Source organism: Balaenoptera physalus (assembly GCF_965194825.1).
Source record: "Balaenoptera physalus genome assembly, chromosome: 10".
NCBI lineage: Eukaryota > Metazoa > Chordata > Mammalia > Artiodactyla > Balaenopteridae > Balaenoptera > Balaenoptera physalus.
Genome location: NC_138889.1, coordinates 64,583,382 through 64,608,704, shown reverse-complemented (window position 1 = coordinate 64,608,704; position 25,323 = coordinate 64,583,382). Strand labels below are relative to the sequence as shown.

The 25,323-nt window shown below is 52.1% G+C and overlaps 1 protein-coding gene across 1 annotated transcript; it reads left to right on the top strand.

Moving 5' to 3' along the window:
* The first annotated feature begins 37 nt into the window (after window positions 1-37).
* On the top strand, window positions 38-23,858 carry TRIM3 (tripartite motif containing 3). Its single transcript, XM_082476332.1, has 12 exons — window positions 38-187; window positions 7,929-8,094; window positions 13,439-13,670; window positions 13,888-14,039; window positions 14,245-14,425; window positions 14,707-15,439; window positions 15,544-15,647; window positions 21,160-21,327; window positions 21,518-21,686; window positions 21,941-22,011; window positions 23,017-23,157; window positions 23,284-23,858. The coding sequence occupies exons 2-12, from the start codon at window positions 7,964-7,966 to the stop codon at window positions 23,434-23,436; spliced, it is 2,235 nt and encodes a 744-aa protein (XP_082332458.1). The 5' UTR covers window positions 38-187; window positions 7,929-7,963; the 3' UTR covers window positions 23,437-23,858.
* Window positions 23,859-25,323: the final 1,465 nt, after the last annotated feature.

The window sequence follows — 25,323 nt, the reverse complement described above, 5'->3', positions numbered from 1 at the left end:
CCTCCCTCCGGCCTGTGCGGCGGGTCCGGCGGCGGCGGCGCCGGCGCGGGGACAGGCGGAGGCGCGGGACGTGGGGCGGCGCCGCGGGCAGAGCCGGGCGGACGGGCGCTGGCAGCAGCGGCAGCGCCGCGGGCCCTTCGGAGTGGCCGCAGTCCGGGTCTTGGCCCTCCCATCCTGCCTCGCCGCGGTGAGTGCGAAGGGCGGCCCCCAGGGGTGCGTTTGTATCCCTGTCTGCCCAGGTCCCGGTCCGGGTGCAAGCGGCGGTGTGTCTGTCCGAGTGTCTGTGGGTGAGGGCATAGATGCTTTTCAAAAGCTGTGCCTGTCTCTGTCCACGTGAGGCGTGTCCCTGTCCGTGAGAGCAGTGGGGGGATTCTTCGGGCTGTGGCTGCTCACGTGAGGTCCATGTTTGAGGGGGGAGGCGCGGGTGGATGGGTGATGCTTCCTTGGAGGAGCGCGGGGTTTGGGAGCTTGTGTATGTTGGCGGAGGGTGTCGAACGCTGCGGCCGAGGATGGTGGGGGGTGGGGGAGCGGGTGGGGCGGCTGAGTGGGACTCTGGAATCTTGTGGCCCAGCTTGTCCGAGGGTTCCTTTCTCCCTGGTGCAGACACTTCCACCCCTTGCTACCCCCTCCCTTCTCAGGCACCTAGAGGCCCACCGGCGGGTATAGAGGACACCCTTTCCTCCTCTAGCACTGGCCTCTGGACAGGAAGCCGTATCCGGAGGCTGTTTCTTGTAGGAAAGGACCCTTCTGTTTCCCCTGCAGCCTGGGCCCCGCCTGGAGGACCCCAGGCTCCTCCCTGGTTCTGGCCTCCTCCCTTCTGGACTTGGCTTCAGATCATGGGCTGCAAACCTGCAGGGACAGATGGTTGCAGGTTGGAGGGGCAGGCTGCACCCCAGGGAGGTCAGTCCACTAAAGGCCAGCCCTGGGCTCGTTCCTGGTGTGGGGGTCTCCGATGTGGAAAGCAGAAGCCCAGGACTGGCCCCTGTAGGAAGATGAGATCTGGGAGGTTGGAGCAGGTGCAGAGGTCTTTTTCACAGGTCTCTCCCTGCCTGTCTGTCCAGCTCATCAGTGCCCATTCATCCCCTAAGCAGGGTTCTGATTTGCTGCAGAATTGGAATCAGAGCTGCAGGCCTGACAGGTGCCCTGATTCTCTTGGCTTGCATGCCTCCAGTGACAGAGCACTTACTACTTCTCTTATGGGAAAGCTTCTTTGTTAAGTAGAGGTCTTTTTCCTTGGAACTTCGTTCACTTGTCTTGTTATTGCCTTTGATTTTGCCTCTCTGTCTGGTGAGAGGCTACTGCAGTGATTTAAACATGGCTCTCTTGTCACCAACATATACTGAGCACCCTCTGTGTGCCAGGTGCTGCCTCAGCCACTTAGGGGACAATGGCATTCTTGCTGAGAGAAGAGCTTGAGCAAAGGCCCATAGTTGATACAGTACAGCCTGTGTTCAGAAAAATGGAGCAAAACCATTTTGCTAGGCTAGGGTAGGGGGTGCCCAGAGGGAGTGTCATGGGTGCCCTAAACTCAGCAAACATTTATTTTGGAAGGGAGGTGGGGACAACTACAACCACTCTCTAACACACCGAGCCTTCCTGTGGAAACCAGCAATCATACTCAAGGTAGTACAAGATTGGATTTAATCATGGGTACATAATACAGTCTGTAGGGACCTTTGGCTGGACAGAAAACCTTGGGAATCTCAGATTTGGGGAAGAAAAAGACACCCTCCCCCAATCTGCAAGTAAGGGGATGGAGTAGGAACTTGTCCAGAGTCTTACCTTGCATTGGTGAAATTAGTGAGAGTCAGGACTAGCTCCTGGATCTCCTGACTTTTAACCTAGACACATTTTAGGAGCAGAAGCAAGAATAATAGTCATACCTTATATCTGAAAGTTGAAAGAAGAGGAGGAATTGAAAAGACTCCCAGGATTCTGGCTGATGTGGCTAGGTGGATGGTGGTGGCTTTTATTGAGATGAGAGACGCAGCAAGATGAGTAGGTTAGGGGAAAGTGAATTCAGTTTTAGACTAGTCTCTAGCATTACCCCTGTACAGATGTCCAAGGTACAGCTGGATATACAGGTGTGGTGGGTTCAAGAAGTTTTCTGCACAGGAGATAAGGCTTTGGGAGTCATTAGCAAGTGGATGGTAACTGAAACCATGGGAGATGGTGAGATTTTCCAGACAGTATGAAAGTGAGGGGAGAAGAGGCCCTAGAACAAAGCCCTGAGGAGCTAGACATATAAGGAATGGACAGTGAAGGAGCAGCCAGAGAGGCAAGTGGAGAACTCGCATCGAGTGGGTTGTGATAGCATCAAGTACAACCTCTGCCCTTTTGAGTCTTGCTCTCTTGCCCAACTGGTCCATGTTTCTTAATTTTTCATGCTTCTGTTCCATTACTCACTGTTTTCCCAGTGTACCTATCAAACTCCTATTTGTCCCCCAAGAGCCAGCTCATACATCCCTTCCTCTGCAAGTCTTCTTTATTCTCCACCACCTTCAGAGTTGGGTACTTCCTCCTCTTTGCTGCCACAGCAGTTTGAATATGTCAATATCATGACACTTATCACATGGTAGTTGTGTATTTCCATGTCTGTTTCCCACACTAGTCTGAGAACTTGTGAAGGACAGGGAGTGTGTCTGTTTCAGCATTGTGTCTCCAGTAACCACTTTAAGGGCCTTGTCCAGAGTGCCCAGGAAGTTTGATTGTTTGATAGGTTGATCAGCTCATTGAATGGTTCATTCACCTACTTACTCAGTCTGGCAGTAGGGGGTGGGAGAGATGGTACTGCAAATTTCATCATTTTCCTTCCCTGCCAATGTTATTGCAAGGATTCCTTGGCTTTGAGGACTTTACCTCCTCCAAGGCTTCATCTGTTTCAGAGAAAACCCAAAGACTGTATCCTGCAGTCATTTGTCATTTTGCTGAAGCCTCAAATGATCAAATACACTTGGAGGCTAGTGACCAGGAGTGAGTCATTTTCAGAAGCAAGTGAGCCTAACTGGCCTCTTGCATCCACTTTTTCACAATGCCTCGGTCACCTACCTTCACTCACAGCTGTGTCAACCATGTATACTGGGACTCTCATGAGGTTGTACGAGGAAGTCATGGAGGAAATTAGATGCTGTTTGAGAATTTGGAGAAACTGAAAAGCCTTGAAACACATCCTTTGCAGATGTCAAAGATCAGGTGGAATCAGCACTGGCTGTCCTCATTTGCTCACAATCAACTTCCTCTTCAGCCCCCTGGATCTGGCTTCCTTTCCTCCAGCCCTTAGAAACCACACTCCCTGAGGTTAATACCAGCTTCTTTTGGGCTTTAGATCATGGGAACTCTTTGCAGCATTTCACAATGAAGATTGTTCTCTTACTCATGAAGCTCTCTTCTCCCTTGGCTTTCATATCTCTTTCCTGATTCTCCTGCCTCTCTGACCACACCTTTTCAATTTCTTTTCAGGCTTTGCTTTCTGGGCCTGTCCCTTAAATGTTGAGGTTCGTTGGGGCACAGTCAGAGGCTCTCCTTTCTCATCTTATGCCCTCTCTGGGTGATGTCATCCACTTCCATGCCTTCAGGTACCATCTCTACACCAACTCCCAAATCCATATCTCCAGGCCAGACCTCTTTCCTAGGCTCCAGCTTATCTTTCCAACTGCCAGCTGGACCTCTCAAATGTCCCATAGGCACCTCAGATTCCTCTTACTAAACACTGAGCCTGTCACCCTCCCATCCAAACTGCTTGTCTTTCAGAGTTTTCAAGCCAGAAAACTAGGAATCATCTCTAATTCTTTCTTCTCCCTCTACTCTTCCTATCTAACCAGCTGGTCACCAAGTTCTATTGATTCCTCCCTATAAAATCCACTTCTGTCAACCTCCCCTTTGCTACTCCCCTAATCAAGGCCACCATCACCTCTCCTCTACAATATCATGGCAGTCTCTTAACTTTCTACTCATGATACCCCTCACCTGTTTTCCACGGTGCAGTCAAAACTTTACTCTTTTTGCTCTCTCACTCTATACTTAAACCCTTTCCACCTCCCCACCCTGCTCCTTTGCTCTTTGGATAAAGCCTTAATCCCCTAGCAGGGAAGGGTAAAGTCTCAACTCCTCAGTAAGGCCAACAAAGATTTGTATGATCTAGCTCCTGCCTACCACTGCATCTCATTTCTTAGTCCTCCCCTGTCACAGTGTTTGATTCAGTCTCCTGATGCAGAAGGCACCATTCTCTCTGTAACTCTTAGCCATCCTGGAGCTCTTGAATGGCCCTTTCTTCAGGAGAACTTTCTGGACCTCCAGCCTCCTGTACATCCTTCCCTCGCCCCAGATCTAGATTAGGTGACTCTTAGCAATCTGTGCTTCCCTGTCATAGCCCTCACCATACTGCACTACATTAATTGATTTATTAGATTGTGGAATCCATGAAGGCTGAGCTGCGAGTATGTATCTTTGTATTCCCAGGCCTAGCAGAGGTGTTGAATGAATGCTGAAACAGGAAATGAAGTGCCTTTAGAACCTCAGTTAAAAGATGGGAAGGATAAGGGATGCAGAGATGGCAGTAGGCAGCCCGAGGAAGGAGGGTGAAATCTCAGCTCTGAGTTCAAGATCTTCCAAGTACCTGCTGTGATAAACAGTCTATTTAAACCATGGCCTGTAGGACCTTGGGGGCAGATCTCTAAGGAGCAGCGAGATGGGAGAGGTGGGAGTAAAAGCCCAGGAGAGGAAGGGAATCTTGGTGATTTAGGCAGGGGTGTGACCTCAGCGGCTGTACGCCCAGCACGTCTGGGTGGGGAACTGAAGCAGGAAGGGGAAGGGAGGGAGCTGTCCGTGCTTGGATGTTGCCCAATCTCCGCCCCTGTGTGACAGGCTGGGAGAGCCCCTTGGGCTCGGAGAGAGGCGGAGCCTGACTTCCAGCTGCCCCAGAAGGGCCCAGCAGACCACTCCTACTCTTCCTCGCAGCCCTCCCCTTCGCCAAACAGAAGCTTCAGCTCGGCTCTGGCCTCCTGCTCCCTCTGCCAACCCTCAATCTGTCCTCCTCCTGCTATGTTGTTGTCTTTGTATTAAGTCTCCAGATTCAGAACCCTGCACATCTGGAGAAAGAACCTCAGAATCCCAGTGTCCACATTCAGGGAGGCCCTTCCTACCCTATCCATGCCCACCCTGACATAAACATAAGGCACATGCAGCTGAGCCCCTCTCCTGCCCCTCCGCAAACCTGGAGAGAGCTCTGCACTCTGGACTGGCCCCACTGCATTCATTCATTCATTCTTCGTTCATGCATTGTTTTTAGAGAGGGCCATGGTGCATCAAGCTGGGCACAGATAGTGGTGACCTGCTCCTAGTCACTGCCTGTTTTGAAGTAGTCTGACTATCTTTCTGCTTCCCTTCATGGCCAGATTTCTCTCCTGAATTGTCTACAACTGCTGTGTTAATTTCTTCATTTCCATTCATCTTTCCATCACTCTGACCTGGCTTCTGCCCCTCCCATTCCACCACAGCCAAATCTGGTGGACACTCTCCAGTCTTCATCTGACTTCACCGCTCCTTCTTTCTTGAATCCCCCCCCTCCCCTGACTTCCTTCATCCCACACACTCTTGGTCTTCCTCCCATCTCTCTGAGTTCTCCTTCACTCTTCACTTTCTATCCCTAGATGGTCCCATCCGTTATCATTGCCTTGTGTCATTAATATGCCAATGCTTCCAAGTCAAAAACCAGCCCAGACCTCTCCCTGGAGCTCCTATATTCTATTTCTTACTTGACATCTCTACCTGGGTATCACACAGGCACCTCTCAGACGTCTCATGGTTAAAATGGAATGGCCCAGATCAGCTCCTTAGCCTTCACTGTCTCTAGGCACAGCCCATCCTCCTCAGGGGAGAAACCTGGGAGCCCTTATTGTCATTCCTTTCCCCTCCCACATCCAGTCCATCGTGGTGTCCTTTTGACTCAACCTCACGGTTATTTCTCAAATCAATCCACTTTTTTGCCTGTAGCTCTGCTAATAGCCAACATCTGCCTACCTGAAGAACTGGGGTAGCCTCCCAAGCGGTCTCCCTGCTTCCACCCTGGCTCCTCTTCAATCCTCATAGCTGCCAGTGTAGCTTTTTAATTTATTTTTATTTTTTGTAAATTGCATCATTTCCCTCCCAATTTGGGATAGAACCCAGATTCTTAACATCAAAGTCCTTTGTGATCTCATTCCAGCCTACCTTCCCAAACTCACCTGTGGCCTTTTATTCCCTTTGCTCTGACCACATGAACCCTTTCGAGTTCTCAGTGAGTCTCTGCCTAAGGACTTTCCTTCGTGCTCTTCCTTCAGCCTAGAACGGTTTCCCCCCCTCACTCTCTGATGCCCACACCCTCATCCCTACTATTTTCCTTCTAGTCCTCAAAGCTCTACTTAAAAGTTACCTGCTTGGAAAGGCCTTCCCCAATCACCCAATCAAAAAAGCATTCTTTCTCATAGCATCCTTTTCTTCTCTATAGCACTCCCGTCCCCTAATTTGTAATTATATATTTATTCATTTATTTACTTTTCACTACCTCCCCACCACAAGGACAGTGACCATATCTGTTCTGTTTATCACTCTATCCCCAGCGCCTTACAAAGTAGGCATTTAATAAATATTTGTTGAATTACTGAATTAATTCAATAAATATAGACCAATCCTTATGTCAGGCTCTGTGCTAAGTGCTAGGAATAAAAAAGAAATAAAATATAATGCCTCTCCTCAAGAACTCTGCATACTATGGAAAAAGCAGAGAAGTAACAAGAAAATTACAGTATAGTGTATAAGGGCCAGGATGGAGGAAAGACAGGGTGCAGAATGACATAAAGGTGGAGCATCTCACCCAGACTTCAGGAAATCAGGGAAGGCCTTCTGGAGGAAGTGACATTTACGTGCAGACCTGAAAGATAAGCAAGAGTTAGCCAGACGAAGTGGGGGCGAGAAGAGGATCTCAGGCAGAGGGAACAGAATGTGTGACTGCCCAGAAGCAAAAGAGAACAAGGAGTTTTCCAGGAACTGAAAAGAAAGAAACCAGTGTGACTACTCACAGAATCATGAGACGTGAGGTGGTAGAGGGAGGTATGGGCCAAAGCTAAGCTTTGTTGGCCAGTTTAAGGAGTTTGGACTTTGTCCTCTGGACAATGGAGAACCACTGAAAGAATTTAAACAGGGAGTTAGTGACAAGATGGAATCTGTGTCTAGAAGCCTCATTCTGGCTGTGAGGGAGAGGGATGAGAAGGCATAGGCGAGGAGACAAGGACGCCAGTTGGGAGGCTGTTGCTGTATCGCTGGAGAGAATTGGTGGCACCTGAATTGGGGGTGGTATCTGTGCAGTTGGAGAAAAGAGGATAAGGTATTTGGGAGGCAGAATCCACGGGACCTGGATACTGATTGGATGTGGAAAAGAATGTGATCCTGGGCAGTTGCGCTGGGAGGTGGGTCAGAGCATAGATAGAAGGGCTGCAGGTGGTCAGAGGAGAGACACTCCAACAGGAAAGTCTCCTGGTGGGGGGGTTTGGGGGAGGCAGAGGAGATGAAGGGTGGGTGTGTCAGTGAAGGGCATCCCCGTACCACACACTTGACATACACTATCGCAAATTCTCAAAACAACCATTTGAGGTAGGGATTATTATTTCCATAACTGCAAATTAGGAAACTGAGGCTCAGAGAGGGTGTATGAATTGTGCAAGGTCACATAGCTGGTAAGAGGCTGAGCTGGGTTTGAAATCAATCTAACCTGACGCCTGTGCTTTTAACCAGAGCAGCAGGCTCGGAGGGTACTCAGTCCATGTTCTTCACGCTGCTCGGTCCCTGGCAGAGAAGAGATGGGGCTAGTGCTCTGCAGGGGTTTTGAGTGATGGGGATCAGGTGGAGAGAGGGATTGCTGGCTTCCCTGGTGCTGACCGTCTTTCCGTACACAGGCTGGTGTGAGTGGCAGGAGCCATCCGTGGGCACCATGGCGAAGAGGGAGGACAGCCCTGGCCCAGAGGTCCAGCCAATGGACAAGCAGTTCCTGGTGTGCAGCATCTGCCTGGATCGGTACCGGTGCCCCAAGGTGCTGCCCTGCCTGCACACCTTCTGTGAGAGGTGAGGGTGTGTGTACCGGGGAGGGATGAGGACCTTGCAGGCCCCCCAGAGAAGGGAGTGGCATGTGTAAACCTGTAAGAGGTGAGGGAGATGTGTGCACACATGGAGGGGAGCAGATGAACCCCAGCCTACAGGAGGTAAGGGTTTGGTGCAAGAACCTGTGAGAGAACCAGAGGTTCCTAACACTGGGCTGTGGCCCCTGCCCAGAACAGGGCCTTCTCTGCCCCTGTCCAAACGCCAAGGCAGCCTTCAACACCACCAGAGAAATCAGGCAGAGCTGAGACTCTCAACCAGCTCTGGCCCCAGAACTTTCTGACCAGTGGGAAGATGTTCAAAGCTAGGTCTGTCCTCCCTGCCTGTCCTCACTGTTGTCCTGAGGCACTGAATGAAAGGCAACCCCTCCCAGCCTCTGGGCTTCTATCTATTATTCATTCACTTAACAAATATTTATTTATCGAGCAACTACTATGTGCCAGACCTGTCCCAGGCGCTGGGCAAGCAGTGATAAGCAAAAACAGATATGATCCTTGCTCTTAAGGAGCTTACAGTATAGTGAAGGAGAAAGATAGTAATCAAATCATCATACAGTCAGACTACAGATAAATGTAGTCCGTGCCACCTCAGTCAGACACCCTCCCAACGACGCCCTGCATCTTGCCAACACCCAGAATAATACCACTTCTTCTGTGGTTACAAACTCCAGGATCCCACTCTTGGCTTCCATTACCCCACTCTCACTACACCAGCTTTGACTGGATGTAGATGTCCAATGCCCTTGACTGCTCCCTCTTCTCCCAGCCTCCATCTCCTTCCTGGTCTCCCTTTCTTTCCTACCCATCCTGAATCCCATGGTGGACCATAGGCCTCTACAATTCCCACACACCTTTGTCCTTTTCTAAACCCATGTGGCAGAAGCTCAATCCTGGATCTGAGCCGTAATTGGATATCTCCATACCTTCTCCTATACCCAGATCACTGAGCACTCTTGGAGAAAATCAGTGCCTGAGAAATTATAACAATAGCTACCGTGTATTGATTGCTTACTATTTGCCAGGGACTGGCTAAGTGATTTACATGTATTGATTTACTTAATCCTCACAACAGATACTTTATTATCCCCATTTTAGAGAGGAGGAAACTAGGGTTCAGAGTCATTAAGTAATTAAGAGATATTTTCGAGGCTCCGCAGCAAGTAAATAGTCGAGGTCTGAATCCAGGTTTAACTGCAGAGCCTTCTCTCTTAATGCTACTCATTCATTTATCCCCTGGTCCCTGCTCTCAAAGACTTATGCTCTAGTGGGAGGTGACAGACAGTAGGCAAGCAAATAATCAAACAGGAGAGTCACAGCTTGGACTAAGTGTTTTCCAGAAAATAAACAGGGAGTAAGTGAGGGCGGTTGGGCCAGGGGCTAGTCTACGTAGAGTCATCAGGGAAGGCTTCCCCGAGGAGGTGACATTTGACCTGAGACCTGAGGATGAGAAGGAAACAGACGTGTACAGATTGTTCCAGGCAACAGGATTATCTTTGCGCTGTTCCATGCAAAGGCCTTAAGAAAGGAGTAAGTGGGGCATGTTCAGAGACCAGGGGAGAAGCCAGCATGACTAAGTGAGGAGGAAAGTGGGATGAAGTGAGGTCCGAAAGAGTCAGAACAGTTCACGGGGGAGCTTGGCAGTTTTAGGAAAGTTTTGGATTTTGTTCTATATGCAGTGGGAAACCACCGGAGGATTTTTTTTTTTTAGCAGGGAAATAATGTGACATAAATTAGACTTTTTTTTTTGGCCGCGCCGCATGGCTTATGGGATTTTAGTTCCCCATCCAGGGATCGAACCCGAGCCCTCGGCAGTGAGAGCACGGAGTCCTAACAACTGGACTGCCAGGGAATTCCATAAATTAGATTTTTTTTTAAGCTCATTCTGGTTGCCGTTTGGACAGTGGATTCTAGAGAAGCAAGAGTGGAAACAGGAAGCCAGTTAGGAAGCAGTCGTAAGCCAGGTATGTGCAACACGTAGGATGGAGATCTTGATGAGTTCAAAGGTATTCAAGGTGAACCCCAGATTCAGCAAAGCTGGGGAGAGAGTTACAGGGGAACTGAGTGGAATGGTTGAAATGCAGATTTCGTAGTTGATGCCGTGATGGGTGATGAGACATAGGTAGTGCCAGGAGCATGGGAGTGGACAGCTGAGGTGAACTGGAGGAAAAGATCACTGGGGGTGGGGGTGAGAGGAAGCTTAGGAACTAAGAAATCTTGACGGTGGGTGGGTCACCCTGTGGATGTCAGAGCCACCGAGAATGATGGCAGGAGTGTGTGTGTTGGGATGGGAGGGAGGGTAACAGAAGAGAGTGAGCCAGAAGAAAGACTTCGGCCAGTGGGGAAGCAACCGTTGAGTCAGCGGAGACATCAAGGCCTGAGCTTCCAAGGAGCTGAAGAAGAAGAATTTAGAAATGTTCCAGTTGGGGGCGGGGAGGACTCAACCCCACCTTCTGGTCCTGAGGAATGTGGAGTATGAGACAAAAACCACTCTCAACTCGAGAAGACTGAAGGGGAAACTAGGTCACAAATAAGTTAATATTTGTGAAGCACTTAGAATTGTGCCTGGCACGTAGTGTTTGTTAAATAAATAAAAATTAATTAATTCAGATCAAGAAGTGTAGAGAACGTTAAGAGAAGAGATTGAGGATATGGGAAACCTTGCAACATGTAAATCTTCCCTCCACAAATTTGTGGTCTCCAAGCACAGCTGCCGTCAGTCTGTTTCTAGTAAGATTCCTCTCTCCTCCCTTCAGTGACTAATCCCAGCCTCCCTGTCCTCCTGGATTCCCACCACCACCCCACTCCTTCGCTTTCAGCAGCTGACCTTGCCCGAGGCAAGTGGGGCATCCTCTCTGTAATTTTGCCCCCTGTGCTCAAGTGCATCCACCTCATTTTCCCCTCCCTCCATCCAGAGGATGGGGTCTACTCCTCCTCTTCCAGCCAACCTAAGCCACTCTCCCATCCCCAGACCTCGTCCCATGTCTTCTAGTCTCTTCCCTCCCTCCTTCTCTACTGGCTCCTCAACTTAACAAACATGCTCAAGCCTCCCATTACAAACAGATAAGAACACTCCTTTGTCCCTCTGTCCCTCCCAGCTGCCATCCAACCCATCAACCTCCTTTTTACTCAAACTTCCAACCTCCCATTCACTCTTCAACTGGCCAGAGTCAAGCCTTCCTTCCTCTACCCCTCCCTCCACTCACTGTTTTCTTCACAGACAAAAGTACTCTTACAGTTGCCAAATTCCATGGGCATTTTCCAGTCCTTACCTTCCCTGACTCCTCAGCTGCTTTTGACACTGATGACTACTCATTCCCTGCTTCTGAAATTGCACTACTCACTTTGCTGCCCTGACACTCTCTCTCCTCCTACCTCTCTGCCCGTTCTTCTTTGCTCGCCTCTTTCAGTACTTGCTGGGTGCTCTGGCACTGTAATCCCCTTCTTGGTGATCATATCCTCTCCCATGGCTACAGAAGCCATCTAAATGTTGATGGCCTCCCTGTCTTTTTTTTTTTTTTTTTTTAATGTTTAAAAAATTAATTAATTAATTAATTTTTGGCTGTGTTGGGTCTTCGTTTCTGTGCAAGGGCTTTCTCTAGTTGTGGCAAGCGGGGGCCACTCTTCATCGCGGTGCGCGGGCCTCTCACTATCGCGGCCTCTCTTGTTGCGGAGCACAGGCTCCAGACGCGCAGGCTCAGCAATTGTGGCTCACGGGCCCAGTTGCTCCGCGGCATGTGGGATCCTCCCTGACCAGGGCTCGAACCCGTGTTCCCTGCATTGGCAGGCAGACTCTCAACCACTGCGCCACCAGGGAAGCCCTGCACTTCTTAAATACTTCTCAAATTTGTTCCACCTCAGTCTGCATTGCTGTTGCCTAAATCCAGGTCTTCCTCACCTCTTGCCTAGACTATTACAAGAGTACCTTGGTTAAGCACACGCTTTGCCTTGGCTCTGGCTCTTGTGCTTGCTAGCTTCGTTACTTTGGACCACTTACCCTTTCTGAGGCCATTAACAAACACCAAGTGCAAAGCACAGCCTGGCACACTGTGCTCAGTAAGTGGTAGCTGGCTGCTGAGGAGGAGGCTCCTCCCCGTCGTCTGCTGTCGCATCATGTTCACGCTCACCCTCCACGCAGACGCAGTGAAGGGGGACTTGGTAAAATGTGAACCTGGCTGTACCATGCTCCTGCAACTCCCTCGTGCTGTTGAGATGACTTCTGAGCTCCTTGATGTGACCCAGGAGCCCTCCATGAGCTGGCCCATGCCTCTCTCTCCAGACTTCCCTTACCATTCCTTGCCTTGGACGTTCTCTCCAGCCACCTTGAACGGCTTATAATTCCCTACTCATACTATGCTCTTTCTGGCCACCTTCTGTATCTGGAACACCCTTCCTCCTCTCCCTGCACCTTTCTTGGTCAGACTAACAATTATTTGTCCATGAAGATTTTGCTTACGTCACCTTCTCTTCAGCCTTTTCTGTCTACCCTCTCTACTACCAGAGGCCCCTTCTGTGCATTTCCTTATCACTGCATCTTCTGTGTTCCCTATATTAATGATAGGTAATACTAATAGCTATAATTAGTATTATAATAGTATTGTAATACTACAATATATCATACTTTCTGTATGATATATTGTACAGGCATGTCAGCACTTTACATTTAATTCTCCACACCTTGTGAAGCCTGTACTGTCTCCATCTTACAAAGGAGGGATCCTTGGCTCATAAAAGTTAAGTAACTTGTCAGGGGTCATACAGTATAAGAGTTGACTGACCTGGGAATTGAACCCAGGCAGCCTAGCTCCAGGACCCATGCCTTTAATCATCACACTGTTTACTTCTACAAACTCTAATTTTGTTACTTTTTTTCTCTACAAACGGGAAGTATTTTAGAGGTAGGCACTGTGCTTTATCTTTGTATCCCCAGAGCTTGGCATAAATTTGGCAAGAGTAGGCAGCCAGTAAATGTTTAATGAGTTAATGGTGCGGGGGTAGGTAGTCACACATTTTCTGTGAGAAGGGTTTGTAAACACCTGTGAAAGGTGAACTTGTGTCTGTGCACACTGTGAGGAATGTGGGTATGTCTGATCTTCTGAGAGACGTCAGGGATGTGTTGCCACTCAGTTGTGAGAGGTGAGGCCTTTTACCCCTGCTGTCAGGACAAGATGCGTGTGCCAGCCAGAGAGGTTTCAAAATAAATGTAACAGCACACCTGTGAGGAGAAGGATTGGCACCCATGGCAGGTGAGAGGAGGGGTGCACTGACACCGCCCCGCCCCTTCATCCCTTTGACTCCTCCTCCTCCCTGGCCAGATGCCTCCAGAACTACATCCCTGCCCAGAGCCTGACGCTGTCCTGTCCAGTGTGTCGGCAGACGTCCATCCTCCCTGAGCAAGGCGTCTCTGCGCTGCAGAACAACTTCTTCATCAGCAGCCTCATGGAGGCCATGCAGCAGGCACCTGATGGGGCCCACGACCCCGAGGACCCCCACCCCCTCAGCGCAGTGGCTGGCCGCCCCCTCTCCTGCCCCAACCATGAAGGCAAGGTGGGCCCAAGCAGGCCCAGTGAGGCCAGGACTTGGGGTGGAGGGGGAGGAGAGGTCGGGGGAGGGGCCGAGTGGCTGTGGGTGAGAGGGTATTCTAAGTGGTCCAGGTAGGGGGGGTGCACCTGGAAGGTGAGAGGCAAGGAAGGCAGGTGGCGGGGGAGGGGACAGAGAAGTGTGGTGTCTAGTCGTTGCCTGACGGGAGTCCTTACGCCGCCAGACGATGGAGTTTTACTGTGAGGCCTGTGAGACGGCCATGTGCGGCGAGTGCCGTGCCGGCGAGCATCGGGAGCACGGCACCGTGCTGCTGCGCGACGTGGTGGAGCAGCACAAGGCCGCCCTGCAGCGCCAGCTCGAGGCGGTGCGCGGCCGGTAGGCGCCCGGCGGGAGCCCGCGCTGGTGGGGCCATCTGGGACGGTGTTTCAGCAGGGGCAGAGGAGGGACCTTCCGGAGGGTGGAGATAAAATTCCTAGGGAGGGGAAATCCTGGAGGGCGGCAGTAGGGTCTCCAGGGAGAAGGGACGGTTTGGTGAGGGCATCCTCAAGCAGCCCTGGTATGAGATGTTTCCCCTCCCCAGACTACCACAGCTGTCCGCTGCCATCGCCTTAGTGGGGGGCATCAGCCAGCAGCTGCAGGAGCGCAAGGCGGAGGCCCTGGCCCAGATCAGCGCAGCCTTCGAGGACCTGGAGCAAGCGCTGCAGCAGCGCAAGCAGGCCCTGGTCAGCGACCTGGAGGCCATTTGTGGAGCCAAGCAGAAGGTGTGTCTGCTCACCCTTTCCCGCCACCGTCCATCATGAGATGGCCTGTTGCCTCTACGCATCCCCTGCTTCCCACACCCGCGCACCCCTTCCCCTAGTCTATACTTGCCCCCTTCTGGCGTGGCCAGTAGGTACTGCGGGCATCTGTGTCCCTCGTCCACACTCACCCTCTTGTATTCCTTTCATGCCATAGCACAAGTTCATCAGGAATCACAGAGACGCCCCCCTCACCTTCCCCTCCACGAGCCTGCTTACCCAACCCTCCCCTAACCCCTCCTCAGGTGTTGCAGACCCAGTTAGACACACTGCGCCAGGGGCAGGAGCACATCGGCAGTAGCTGCAGCTTCGCTGAGCAGGCACTGCGCCTGGGCTCGGCCCCGGAGGTGTTGCTCGTGCGCAAGCACATGCGAGAGCGGCTGGCGGCGTTGGCAGCACAGGCCTTCCCGGAGCGGCCGCACGAGAACGCGCAGCTGGAACTGGTCCTCGAGGTCGACGGGCTGCGGCGATCGGTGCTCAATCTGGGTGCGCTGCTCACTACGAGCGCCACTGCACACGAGACGGTGGCCACTGGCGAGGGCCTGCGCCAGGCGCTTGTGGGCCAGCCCGCCTCTCTCACTGTCACTACCAAAGACAAGGATGGGCGGCTGGTGCGCACAGGCAGCGCCGAGCTGCGCGCGGAGATCACGGGCCCCGACGGCACACGCCTGCCGGTGCCCGTGGTGGACCACAAGAACGGCACGTACGAGCTGGTGTACACGGCGCGCACCGAAGGCGAGCTGCTCCTCTCGGTGCTGCTCTACGGACAGCCGGTGCGCGGCAGCCCCTTCCGTGTGCGGGCCCTGCGTCCTGGGGACCTGCCACCTTCCCCGGACGACGTCAAGCGCCGCGTCAAGTCCCCTGGCGGCCCGGGCAGCCACGTGCGCCAGAAGGCGGTGCGTCGGCCCAGCTCCATGTACAGCACCGGTGGCAAACGAAAGGACAACCCCATTGAGGACGAGCTCGTCTTCCGCGTTGGTACAGAGGGCCGAGGGCGGAGCTAGAGGGGGATGGGGCGGGGCCAGAGACTCAAAATGACCTCAGTGTGAATTTTTTGCTTCCACCCCGTTTCTTCCCCACAGGCAGTCGTGGAAGGGAGAAGGGTGAATTCACCAATTTACAGGGTGTGTCCGCAGCCAGCAGCGGCCGCATAGTGGTAGCAGACAGCAACAACCAATGTATCCAGGTAAGCTCTCCCCTAACACCAAAATAGAAGTTCTCAAGCTACAGCCTACTAAAACAACAACAAAACAAAAACAAAACAAACAAAGAAACAAAAACCCAACAAAGTATACAGGTCGCCTCCTGAAGGATGAAACCCTACAGATAGTACCTTTCCTTAAAGAGCAATGAATCATAGCACCACCGCTCACCCACTCACTCGCCATCCGTTCCACAAGGGCCACAGCCGTAACCAGCACCTTCACAGTTAGGCACCAGGGTTTACTGTGCTGGCAGCCTCTACCTCCCAGGCTGCGGCTCAGGCCAGACCTGCTCCTGGACCCGAAAGATCTGGCTCATTGTTCCCTCCCCTCTGCCTCCACCTGAGTCTCCACCTGGCTGGCTTGCTTTCTGCCCACCACAGTGGTCAGGATGCAGTCTCTGCAGCTCCCCCACTATCTTCCAACATGCCTGCGTGGATCCGGAATGCGTGTCGTCCGTGCCCGTCTCCGCAAACGTCCAGTTGACTAGACAGTCAAACGGGGATAACTGGTGAAAAGGGGTGCCTTCCAGTGGCTAGACTATAGTGCATCCTCATAGGTGGTCCTGCCTCTGGCCCTCCCAGTGCCTCACACACCTGAGTAAAGCATCTGCCACTTGAAGGGACATGCCGTCTGCTGCACTCTGAGCTCCATAAAGCCAGAAAATGCGGTTTTCTCTTTTCCTTGTAGTGAGCCTACGAACAGGCAGAGCCTAGTGACGGGCACCAGCGTGGTAGGCGCAGCAGAGCAGTTCAAAGCTCAGGCTCTGAAACCAGACACCTGGGCTTGAATCCTAGCTCTGCCACTTACTGACAAGTCATGTGACCTCCCTGAGCTTAGGTTAACTCATGTGTAAAATTAGGAAAAGAATACCTCAGAGGGTTGCTGGGAGCATTGAATGACATCATGTACTGTGCCTGACACCAAGTGAACCTTCTAACTGTTAGCTGTTGTTGAAAATACCATTGTCCAGGTGGGGACAAAAGCCAGGAGGTGGAAGGTGCTATAGGGCGTTGTTCAGGGAACTGGAAGGATCCCAGGGCGGCTGGAGGGAGATTACTCTTAGGAGTGGAGTAGCTGAGGTCACGCTGTAAATGGTTGTGGAGAGGAAGCTGTGGAACTTTGATTTTATTCTGTACAGGATTGTTTCTAACTACTGTAAACTTTCAGTTCTTGGAAACATTGTCAGGTAGTAAAACTTTTCCCTGAAGATCCTTACTTCACATCTGTACGTTTAAACTTCTTCCTGACCCTCTGCCTGAGTACCCCTGTCACAGGTGCAGCTCTGCCAGAGACCTGTCACCTCAGTGTCTGGTCTCCTGGCCCTTGCTTTCCACCTAGCCGACTGAAGGAGCCAGGAACTCTTCCATGACTATATTCCCAAGCCTGTCTAGCCCACCTTTATTCCCACCTTGTTCCTAAGAGCAGAGGAAAGGAGAGGCTCAGGTCAGCGCAGGGAGGCGTTTGGGTCCAGGCTGGATAGTGAGGAGTGGAGGGGTTTGGATGGGTAGGGGTGGTGCCGAGGCCCTACTCCATCACACCCTCCACCCTCCAACTCCGTTCCTCCTTCTTATGCCAAGGATGCTTTTTGGCACAAACGTTGAGGTTTGGGAAACTTCCCCTGGGGCGCACACACACAGGTACTCACATCCCCGGAAAGATGTGCCACTTTGTCTCCCTGACGAGGGGCTGTGTTTGTCTGTTGTTTCAGGGTGGGGACTTAAGAGGGAGGGCCTAGTGCAGCCCCTCCCCCCTCCAGACACTCCCTTCTACTACAGCCATCCTCCTTGCCCCTGCTGCCACCCGCGCAGCAACCTCATAGCTGCTAGGAGCCTGGCTCTCGATTCCAAAGCTGAGGTTCTCTCACTCTGGGGTCCTCAGGTGTGCTGTGGGCCAGGCTGCCAGATGCACTGTGACCCCCCGCTCGGTTCGTGAGGATTGGGGTTCTCGTGAACTTCTCCTCCTTTGGACCCGGCTATGGTGGCAGCTGAGGCAGATCCTCTCCTTGTGCTGAATCAGCATCAGCTGACAGAAGAGAAGAAACATTTTGTGATTCTGAATGAAGAATTTGATTTGGATATATTACATCCTTGTGTAATTGTCTGAGTCCAGAAATTTTATCAGCTCTTCTGTGAAAACTTCCTCATTTCCTTCAGGCAGAATGCTAATCACACTCTCCTCCAAGCTCCCTCAGCCTTTTGCCATATAGCACTTTTCATTCTCTACCAGAATCCCTGGTTGGTTTGTTTTATTTTATTTTGGTCTCTCCCCCAAGTAGACTCAGATCCTGAAGTTGCTTACTGCTACCATGGCAAAAGAGAGAGATGTTAAGGATCAAATTAGGGCACTGGCAGAGTCTAGAGATAAGGAAGCAACTATGGCAGGTTTTGATGAGCCATCAGATGTCCAGGGAGAGGGAGGAATCAAGAATTGCAGGGCTTGGTGACCTGAGTAGGCGGTGTTGCCATTTGGGAGCGGGCCTGGGAATAAGTTGATGAATTCACTTTTGCGTGCGGTGAGTTTGAGATCGCTGTGCGGCATCCAAGGGGAGGCGTCCGATTCTGGTCTGCGAGTGAGCTGACGGATTCGTTCATTTGTTGAATGTCTGCTGTGTGCCAGTTGCTATTCCGGTGCTGCAAATGCAGCAGCGAACAAAACAGACACAGTCCCTGCCCCACCTGGGGCTTACATCCTTAGATGGGGGGCAAGGATATTTAGCAGTTATTTAGTGACAGGAGTGACAGTTGTTATGAAAAGAGCTAAAAAGCATGTATCACGGAGACTTAACTTTATGTGTGTATATTGATTTAGGAGATGGAGTTGATCATTAAAACCTTCTCTGAAGAAGTGACCTGGAAATTCTGAGAACTGGAGGATGAGTAGGAGTTGGCCAGGTGTAATGGGTGGGATAGGTTAGGATAGGATGGGAAGAGGAAGACCCCCTAAAGCCTCAGTGTTGAGCTAGAAACTAAGCTGCTCGGAGTGGAGGAGGCAGACACATTGCCTCACTACCCAGCTGGTGGTACAGCACCTCTTCAGCCCGTGGTGCCTGCCTTCTCGTGCTGGCAAGTGCTGTCCAACCACAGGGGACCAGGGCAGCAGCCAGGGGCTGTTCTGATCAGCCAGGGGATGGCATGATGGGAGGTCCACATCAGGAGGAAGTGATGTCCATTGGTGAGACCAGTTCAAACAGCCCTGCGGGCCTAAGAAATGGGGATGGTGCAGGGGCAGGGGGCTCAGTCCACGCAGGAGGAAGAACATCTGGATCAAAGAACAAGGCCAAGGCCCATAACTTGAGTTCTCCAAGGCTGCTTCTGGCTCTGATTTATCTTGTGTCCCTAGAGTTATAACAAAGCAATGTGTGAGCCTTATGCAGTGAGTGATGTTGTGGCTGTGAAGGAGAAGCACGAAGGCTTAGCTATAGAGGAGAGGAGCGTTAAAATCGTAGGTGCTTTTAGGATGGTGAGACCTGAGCATGTTGCTAAGGTGGAAGAAGTGGAAGAGGGTGAGAGGTTGAAAGGTTTCCTCTGTCCAGATTACCTTATCAGCCTCGTAGCCTGGGTGGGCTAATCCTTGTCCATTCCCCCACCCTTACCTACCCCTTTCTTGTCTGCTGCTAAGTCCCGTGGAGTCTTCCTCCTGTATGTCTCTTGATCCATCTACTTCCCTCCAGCAAGTGCCCTGGCCCGAGCCATCATCAGTTCTCGCCTGGACCACTGCAGCACCTCTGACTGGCCGGCCAGGTCCCAATCTCGACTTCTCCCTGCAGCCAGAGTGCTCTTTCTGAAAAAGCTCCCATGTGCTTTTTCCAACACCGCCCAGCAGTTCTCCAGTTCTCAGTGGACACCGACCAGGGAGCCTATAAACTTAACTCAATTCCAACATGATCTACCTGGAGATGGCATCACATCCCACAGGTTGAGGGCTCAGTCCCATAAGACTGCCCCTACTTCAGATGCTAATCGAAAGTTCAGTTTGTCACCTGTAGTCTGACCAACCAGCTATAAATTGGAAGTTCCCACAACCCACTCCTTGTGTTCAGTTAATTAGCTAGAGCAGCTCACAGATCTCAGACAAACATTTAATTATGTTTATCAGTTTACTATAACAGATATTATAAAAGATACAGATGAACAGCCAGGTAAGAGATACATAGGGTGAGGTCTGGAAGAGTCCCTAGTATAAGGAGCTTTGGTCCCTGTGGAACTGGGGTACACACCCTCCTGGCACCAACCCAGAAGCTCATCAAATCTTGTTGTTCAAGAATTTTTATAAAACTTAATCTGTGCTCCCCACCCCTTCTCCTTTCCAGAGGTTGGTGGGTAGAGCTGAAAGTTCCGACCCTTTAGTCAGATGGTCCTTCTGGTGACCAGCCCCATCCTGAAGCCATCTAGGGGCCCCGCCCTAAGTCACCTCATTAACATAAACTCAAAAGGGACTCCTTATGAATGACAGAAGACACTCTTATTGATCAGGAAATTCTAAGGGTTTGAGGAGCTCTGTGCCAGGCACTGGGGACAAAGGCCAAATATATATATATATATATATTTTTTTTTTTCCCCCAAATTTATTTATTTGTGTATTTTTGGCTGCCTTGGGTCTTCGTTGCTGTGCGCGGGCTTTCTCTAGTTTCAGTGAGTGGGGGCTACTCTTCGTTGCGGTGCGCGGGCTTCTCATTGTGGTGGTTTCTTTTGTTGCGGAGCACGGGCTCTAGGTGCGTGGGCTTCAGTAGCTGTGGCACTCGGGCTCAGTAGTTGTGACTCGCAGGCTCTGGAGCGCAGGCTCAGCAGTTGTGGCACTCAGGCTCAGTTGTGACTCACAGGCTCTAGAGCGCCACGGGCTTAGTTGCTCTGCGGCAGGTGGGATCTTACCGGACCAGGGCTCGAATCCCTGTCCCCTGTGTTGGCGGGCAGATTCTCAACCACTGTGCCACCAGGGAAGTTCCTTAAATATATTTCTTATTATACTACAAAGTCAAATCTCATCTTGTCACTTTCCTGCCCAGAAATTTTCAGTGAATTCTCATCATACCCAGAATAAAACCTTACTCCTTCTGTTCTTTACGGGAGTGCCCACTGCACTCCATCCACACTAGGCAAGTAGTGCCCATACTGAATTCAAGCAGTGCCCCTGTTGGACTCTGTGCCTTCTACATACTGCTGACTCTGCTTAAACACCTTTCTTCCTCCTTCTTTACTCGCCAACTTTGGTTCATCTCTTGGCATCCTTATTAGGCTATTAGCTCGGATTGCCCCTGCTCTTGGACCACCTCTCACCCCTTTCACGTTCTTACAGTCCCATTCACACCTCTGCTGCATGTCCCCTAAGGTCTGCTGCTGGCAACGTCTGATTCTACCCACAGCAGGGTGTCAGGAAGTGCTTGTTGAGTGATGAATGAAGGGGGGTGGGTCTCCTCCCTCAGGATCCTGCTCCCTTCCCTCTGTGCCCACAGTCTCTCCCCTCCTGCCCACTCCCTCCCTTGCTCCTCTGCTCCAGGTTTTCTCCAATGAAGGCCAGTTCAAGTTCCGCTTTGGGGTCCGAGGACGCTCGCCTGGGCAGCTGCAGCGTCCCACAGGTGTGGCCGTGGACACCAATGGAGACATTATCGTGGCAGACTATGACAACCGTTGGGTCAGCATCTTCTCCCCTGAGGGCAAGTTCAAGGTGAGAGGCCTGCTGTCACTCTACTCTGCACCCCTGGGGCCAGCTGAGATGACCATTCTAGTGCCTCCTGGTGGTCAGGGCCTGGACTGCTCGATCCATCCTCAGCCTAAGGTTCTGCTTTGGTGCCAGGCTGGGACTACTCTCCCCACCGGGCAGGATAAAGCCCCTAACGGATATCCCCTTCCTCCAGACCAAGATTGGAGCTGGCCGCCTCATGGGCCCCAAGGGAGTGGCTGTAGACCGGAATGGGCATATCATTGTGGTCGACAACAAGTCCTGCTGCGTCTTTACCTTCCAGCCCAATGGCAAGCTGGTTGGCCGTTTTGGGGGCCGTGGGGCCACTGACCGCCACTTTGCAGGTATTGGGAAAGAATTTAGAGACCTAGTCTCCGATACCCCAGTCCCAGAGAGCTCCCCTGGATGTCCCAGCTCTACAGACCCCCTCCTCCTATATTTTGGCCCTAGGGGACCCCGTCCCTTCACTATACCCTGGCACCATCATCCCAGAGACCCCACCCCTCTCCTCACACCGCAGCTTTGTCATCCCAGATGTTCTTCCCCATCCCACTCAGTATCCTGGCTTACTGCCAGAGAGCCCACTTTGTATTTTCAGGGCCCCATTTTGTGGCTGTGAACAACAAGAATGAGATTGTAGTGACGGATTTCCATAACCATTCCGTGAAGGTCAGTGTCCTCCCTCCCTGCACGACCACTGTTCCAACACCCTTTCCTCTCGCACAAGACTCCTCTCTCCCTCACCTCCCTTTTTTCCCCCTTGAGATCATTCATTTGAACAATTAACATCTATGGCGTGACTGCGTTGTCCCAGGCACTATGCTAGAAGCTGGGAATACAGTGATGAATACAGCAAATACCTTCCCTATCTTATTGGTTATGGTCTAGTGGGGAAGAGAAGAAGGTGCCAGGATATTACAGTGTGATGTGATACATTCTGTGGTAGGAGAGTGCAGGGAAACTGGGTGAGGGTGTAGCGGGAGCATCTGATTCAGGTGAGACTAAGCACAAGTTGGAATTCACCAGAAGGTAGGGAGACAGGAGAAGCCAAGGAGGTGGGAACTCATACCATGTAGTCAAGAAACTACAAGTAGTTCAGATGAGGTTTGAATAGGGCAGTGGTGCCAGGTGAGAATGAGGCTTGCTCATTCCCTTAGGGGCTTGCTCTCTTCCTAAGAGCTATGGGGAGTCACTGAATGATTGCGGGCAGGAGGGTGATGTAGTCCTGTGTGTCTTAGAAAGATCGCTCTGGCTGGGGCGAGACTAGAGGCAGGAAGATCAGTCTTTTACAATAATCTAGCTGAGGACCATTGCAGTGGCAATATGTGCAGAGGGTACAGATTTGCGATACAGTCAGCGGGTTGTGGTAATTCATTGGCCGTCACACAGAGGAGAAGGTGGAGTCGAGAATGACTCATGGCTACCTGGGTGTTGCCAGTCACTGGGAAGGAGAAAGAAGAACTACTTTCCCAGGGAAGATAAGCTGCCCAAGGGACATCAGCTGGAGGTGTCCAGTAGGCAGTGGCACGTGTGGACGTGAAGCCTGGGAAGAAGAACTGGTTTATAGCTGCAGATCTGGGGGTCCTCAGCCCTGGGGCTTCACCCCATCCTCCTCCAAGGCCCCGCCTTCTGCCTGAGGCCGGGTCCCCAGTCCCCAGCCCTTTCCCCTGCCAGGTGTACAGTGCCGACGGAGAGTTCCTCTTCAAGTTCGGCTCCCACGGCGAGGGCAATGGGCAGTTCAATGCCCCCACGGGAGTAGCTGTGGACTCCAATGGAAACATCATCGTGGCTGACTGGGGCAACAGCCGCATCCAGGTGAGGAAGGAAGGCCCAGGGATGGCACCAGGGTGAGGTTTCCCGCTGGGCCCCATGCACCCCCTTCCCAAATGCCACTCATCTGCCTGATCTCACGGCTCCCTCCAATCTCCACTCGTTCCTCAGGTGTTCGACAGCTCTGGCTCCTTCCTGTCCTATATCAACACATCTGCAGAGCCGCTGTATGGCCCGCAGGGCCTGGCACTGACCTCGGATGGCCACGTGGTGGTGGCCGACGCGGGCAACCACTGCTTTAAGGCCTATCGCTACCTCCAGTAGCTGCACAGGGCCTGCCTGGCTCTTGGAGGGACGGACATAGGGGTGATTGGACAAGATGGTCTGGCCAGGAGGTGGGCCAGACCTGGCAGCACTGAATGTGGGCTGCGGGCGTGGGTGCGCCCGGTGCCCTCCCTCTCCCCACTCCCAGCCCCACGGTTGCACTTTATTTATTCGGTTCTTGCTTTGGTGACTGGGTGGGCCTGGACCATGGTCCCAAGGATGTGTGCAGAGCTTCACCCTGCCCTCCCCTCCTTACACACCACCCCATCCCCTCAGTCTGCTCCCCACCACCCCCAGCCTGGGGCCAGAACAGCCTCTTACTCCAGGGCAGAAGTCCCTCTGGTTGTCTCCCTACCAGCCCATACACACTGACAGAGACAGCAATACCCACCCCTCATATTAAATAAATGTGTTCACCACGATGGTTTTGTTGCTTTCTTGTGGGCCGGGGCTGGGAGGGTAGAGGAGGGTGCAACTACCTCTTGACGAAAAGGTGGGCAAGCAGCTGGGTAGGGGACCCAGCTTCCCAAATGTGCCCTGATGTTTTGGAGCTTCAGGAGAGGAGAGCAGAGAGGGGGAACGCCTGGGGCTCAGCCACCTCTAAATGCCTGTCCCCAGACCCACGTCTCCTGCAGAAATAGTGAGTCCTTTGGCTATCTGCTCTGGGGCTGAGAAATGACCCTGGCCTAGAACACAGCCAGCAGCTGTAGGGGGAACAGTTGCGGGGATGACAGCAATCCTTGAAACGCAGGCCTGGGTTAGGGACCTGGGGCGAGCCTAGGTGGAAGCTGCCTGTGGGAGACTCCGTGGCCAATTGGAGAACTCAGTCCTGAAGGCTTGGAGCTCTGCTTCATCCTCCTGCTCTTCATGCCAAGACTGCTGCCCTTTCCCCACAGTGGAACAAGGGTCCTAGCGTCCCCTCCTGAGCTCTGTTCTGCCAGGGTTTGGCTGCCAGTTCCAGAGAGAATTAGCACTAGCTCTCAGCGATTTGGGAGGCAGGGACTGTGGTTTCTCCCTCTCTACAGAAGGCTGAAGCTGCCCTTCATTGCTGAGTAAGAGCAGAGGCCAGTCTTGAATCTGTAGGTGTCATACTCCTAACTGGTAAGTTACAGCACCTTACTCATTCTTACGCCCCTTGCACCTAGCATGGTGACTGGCAGAGAAGGCACTCAACAATATTTGGGGAGTGATGGATCTGGGAAGGTTGGTTATAAGAGGCCATGGGGAAGCTCAAGACCTTGTCCTGGTGTAGCATGATTCTCAGGGCTAGGGTAGGAGGGCCTGTCCATGGACCTGTGGAAGACCATAGGGGCTTTGCAGAGATCAAAGGGACACCGTGTGGACCACATGGTGTGTTCACCTTCCTGGTGCTTTTTGGCCCCACTGGTTGGGACCTGGTAAGCAGGTGGAGGGACAGATAAACTCCCTGAAGGCTCTAGGGCAAGTGTTAACAGGCCCTGGCCCCAATTAGGAGTAGGATTGCCTGAGCCCATGCCCTGGCCAGCAGAGATGGTGTGCTCAGTCATCAGTCACTCAGCACCAGCCTAAGCCATGCAGAAGGCATCTCAAGACAGGGTGGGGGGGGGGGTGGTGTGTGGGGGGCAGTCACTTACTTTTTCCTAGGTCTGATCACAGTGGGCATTTCATTTCCGATTCAGACCTTGGGCCCAGAAGTAGATGGAAGGGGTGACAGGCAGTGGAAGCTATGCCTTGACTTATTTGGCCTAAGTCTTAAACGATCTTTACAGACCTGCAGGTTGCAGCAGAGCCTCCTGCTGGGACAGGTCAGAAAGTTATTTTGCAGTCCTGCAAGAGCTCATACCTTGCTTATATAGGGCTGTCTGGAGATCAGAACAGCCCTATGGCCATATGTGGCCTACAGGTTCA

Excerpts from the sequence above, each read along its gene's own strand:
- TRIM3 (XM_082476332.1), top strand. The coding sequence starts at position 7,964 with ATGGCGAAGAGGGAGGACAGCCCTGGCCCAGAGGTCCAGCCAATGGAC. Across the intron at positions 13,671-13,887 it reads GCCCCAACCATGAAGGCAAG|ACGATGGAGTTTTACTGTGA; the intron begins GTGGGCCCAAGC and ends TTACGCCGCCAG. Across the intron at positions 22,012-23,016 it reads TCCATAACCATTCCGTGAAG|GTGTACAGTGCCGACGGAGA; the intron begins GTCAGTGTCCTC and ends TTCCCCTGCCAG.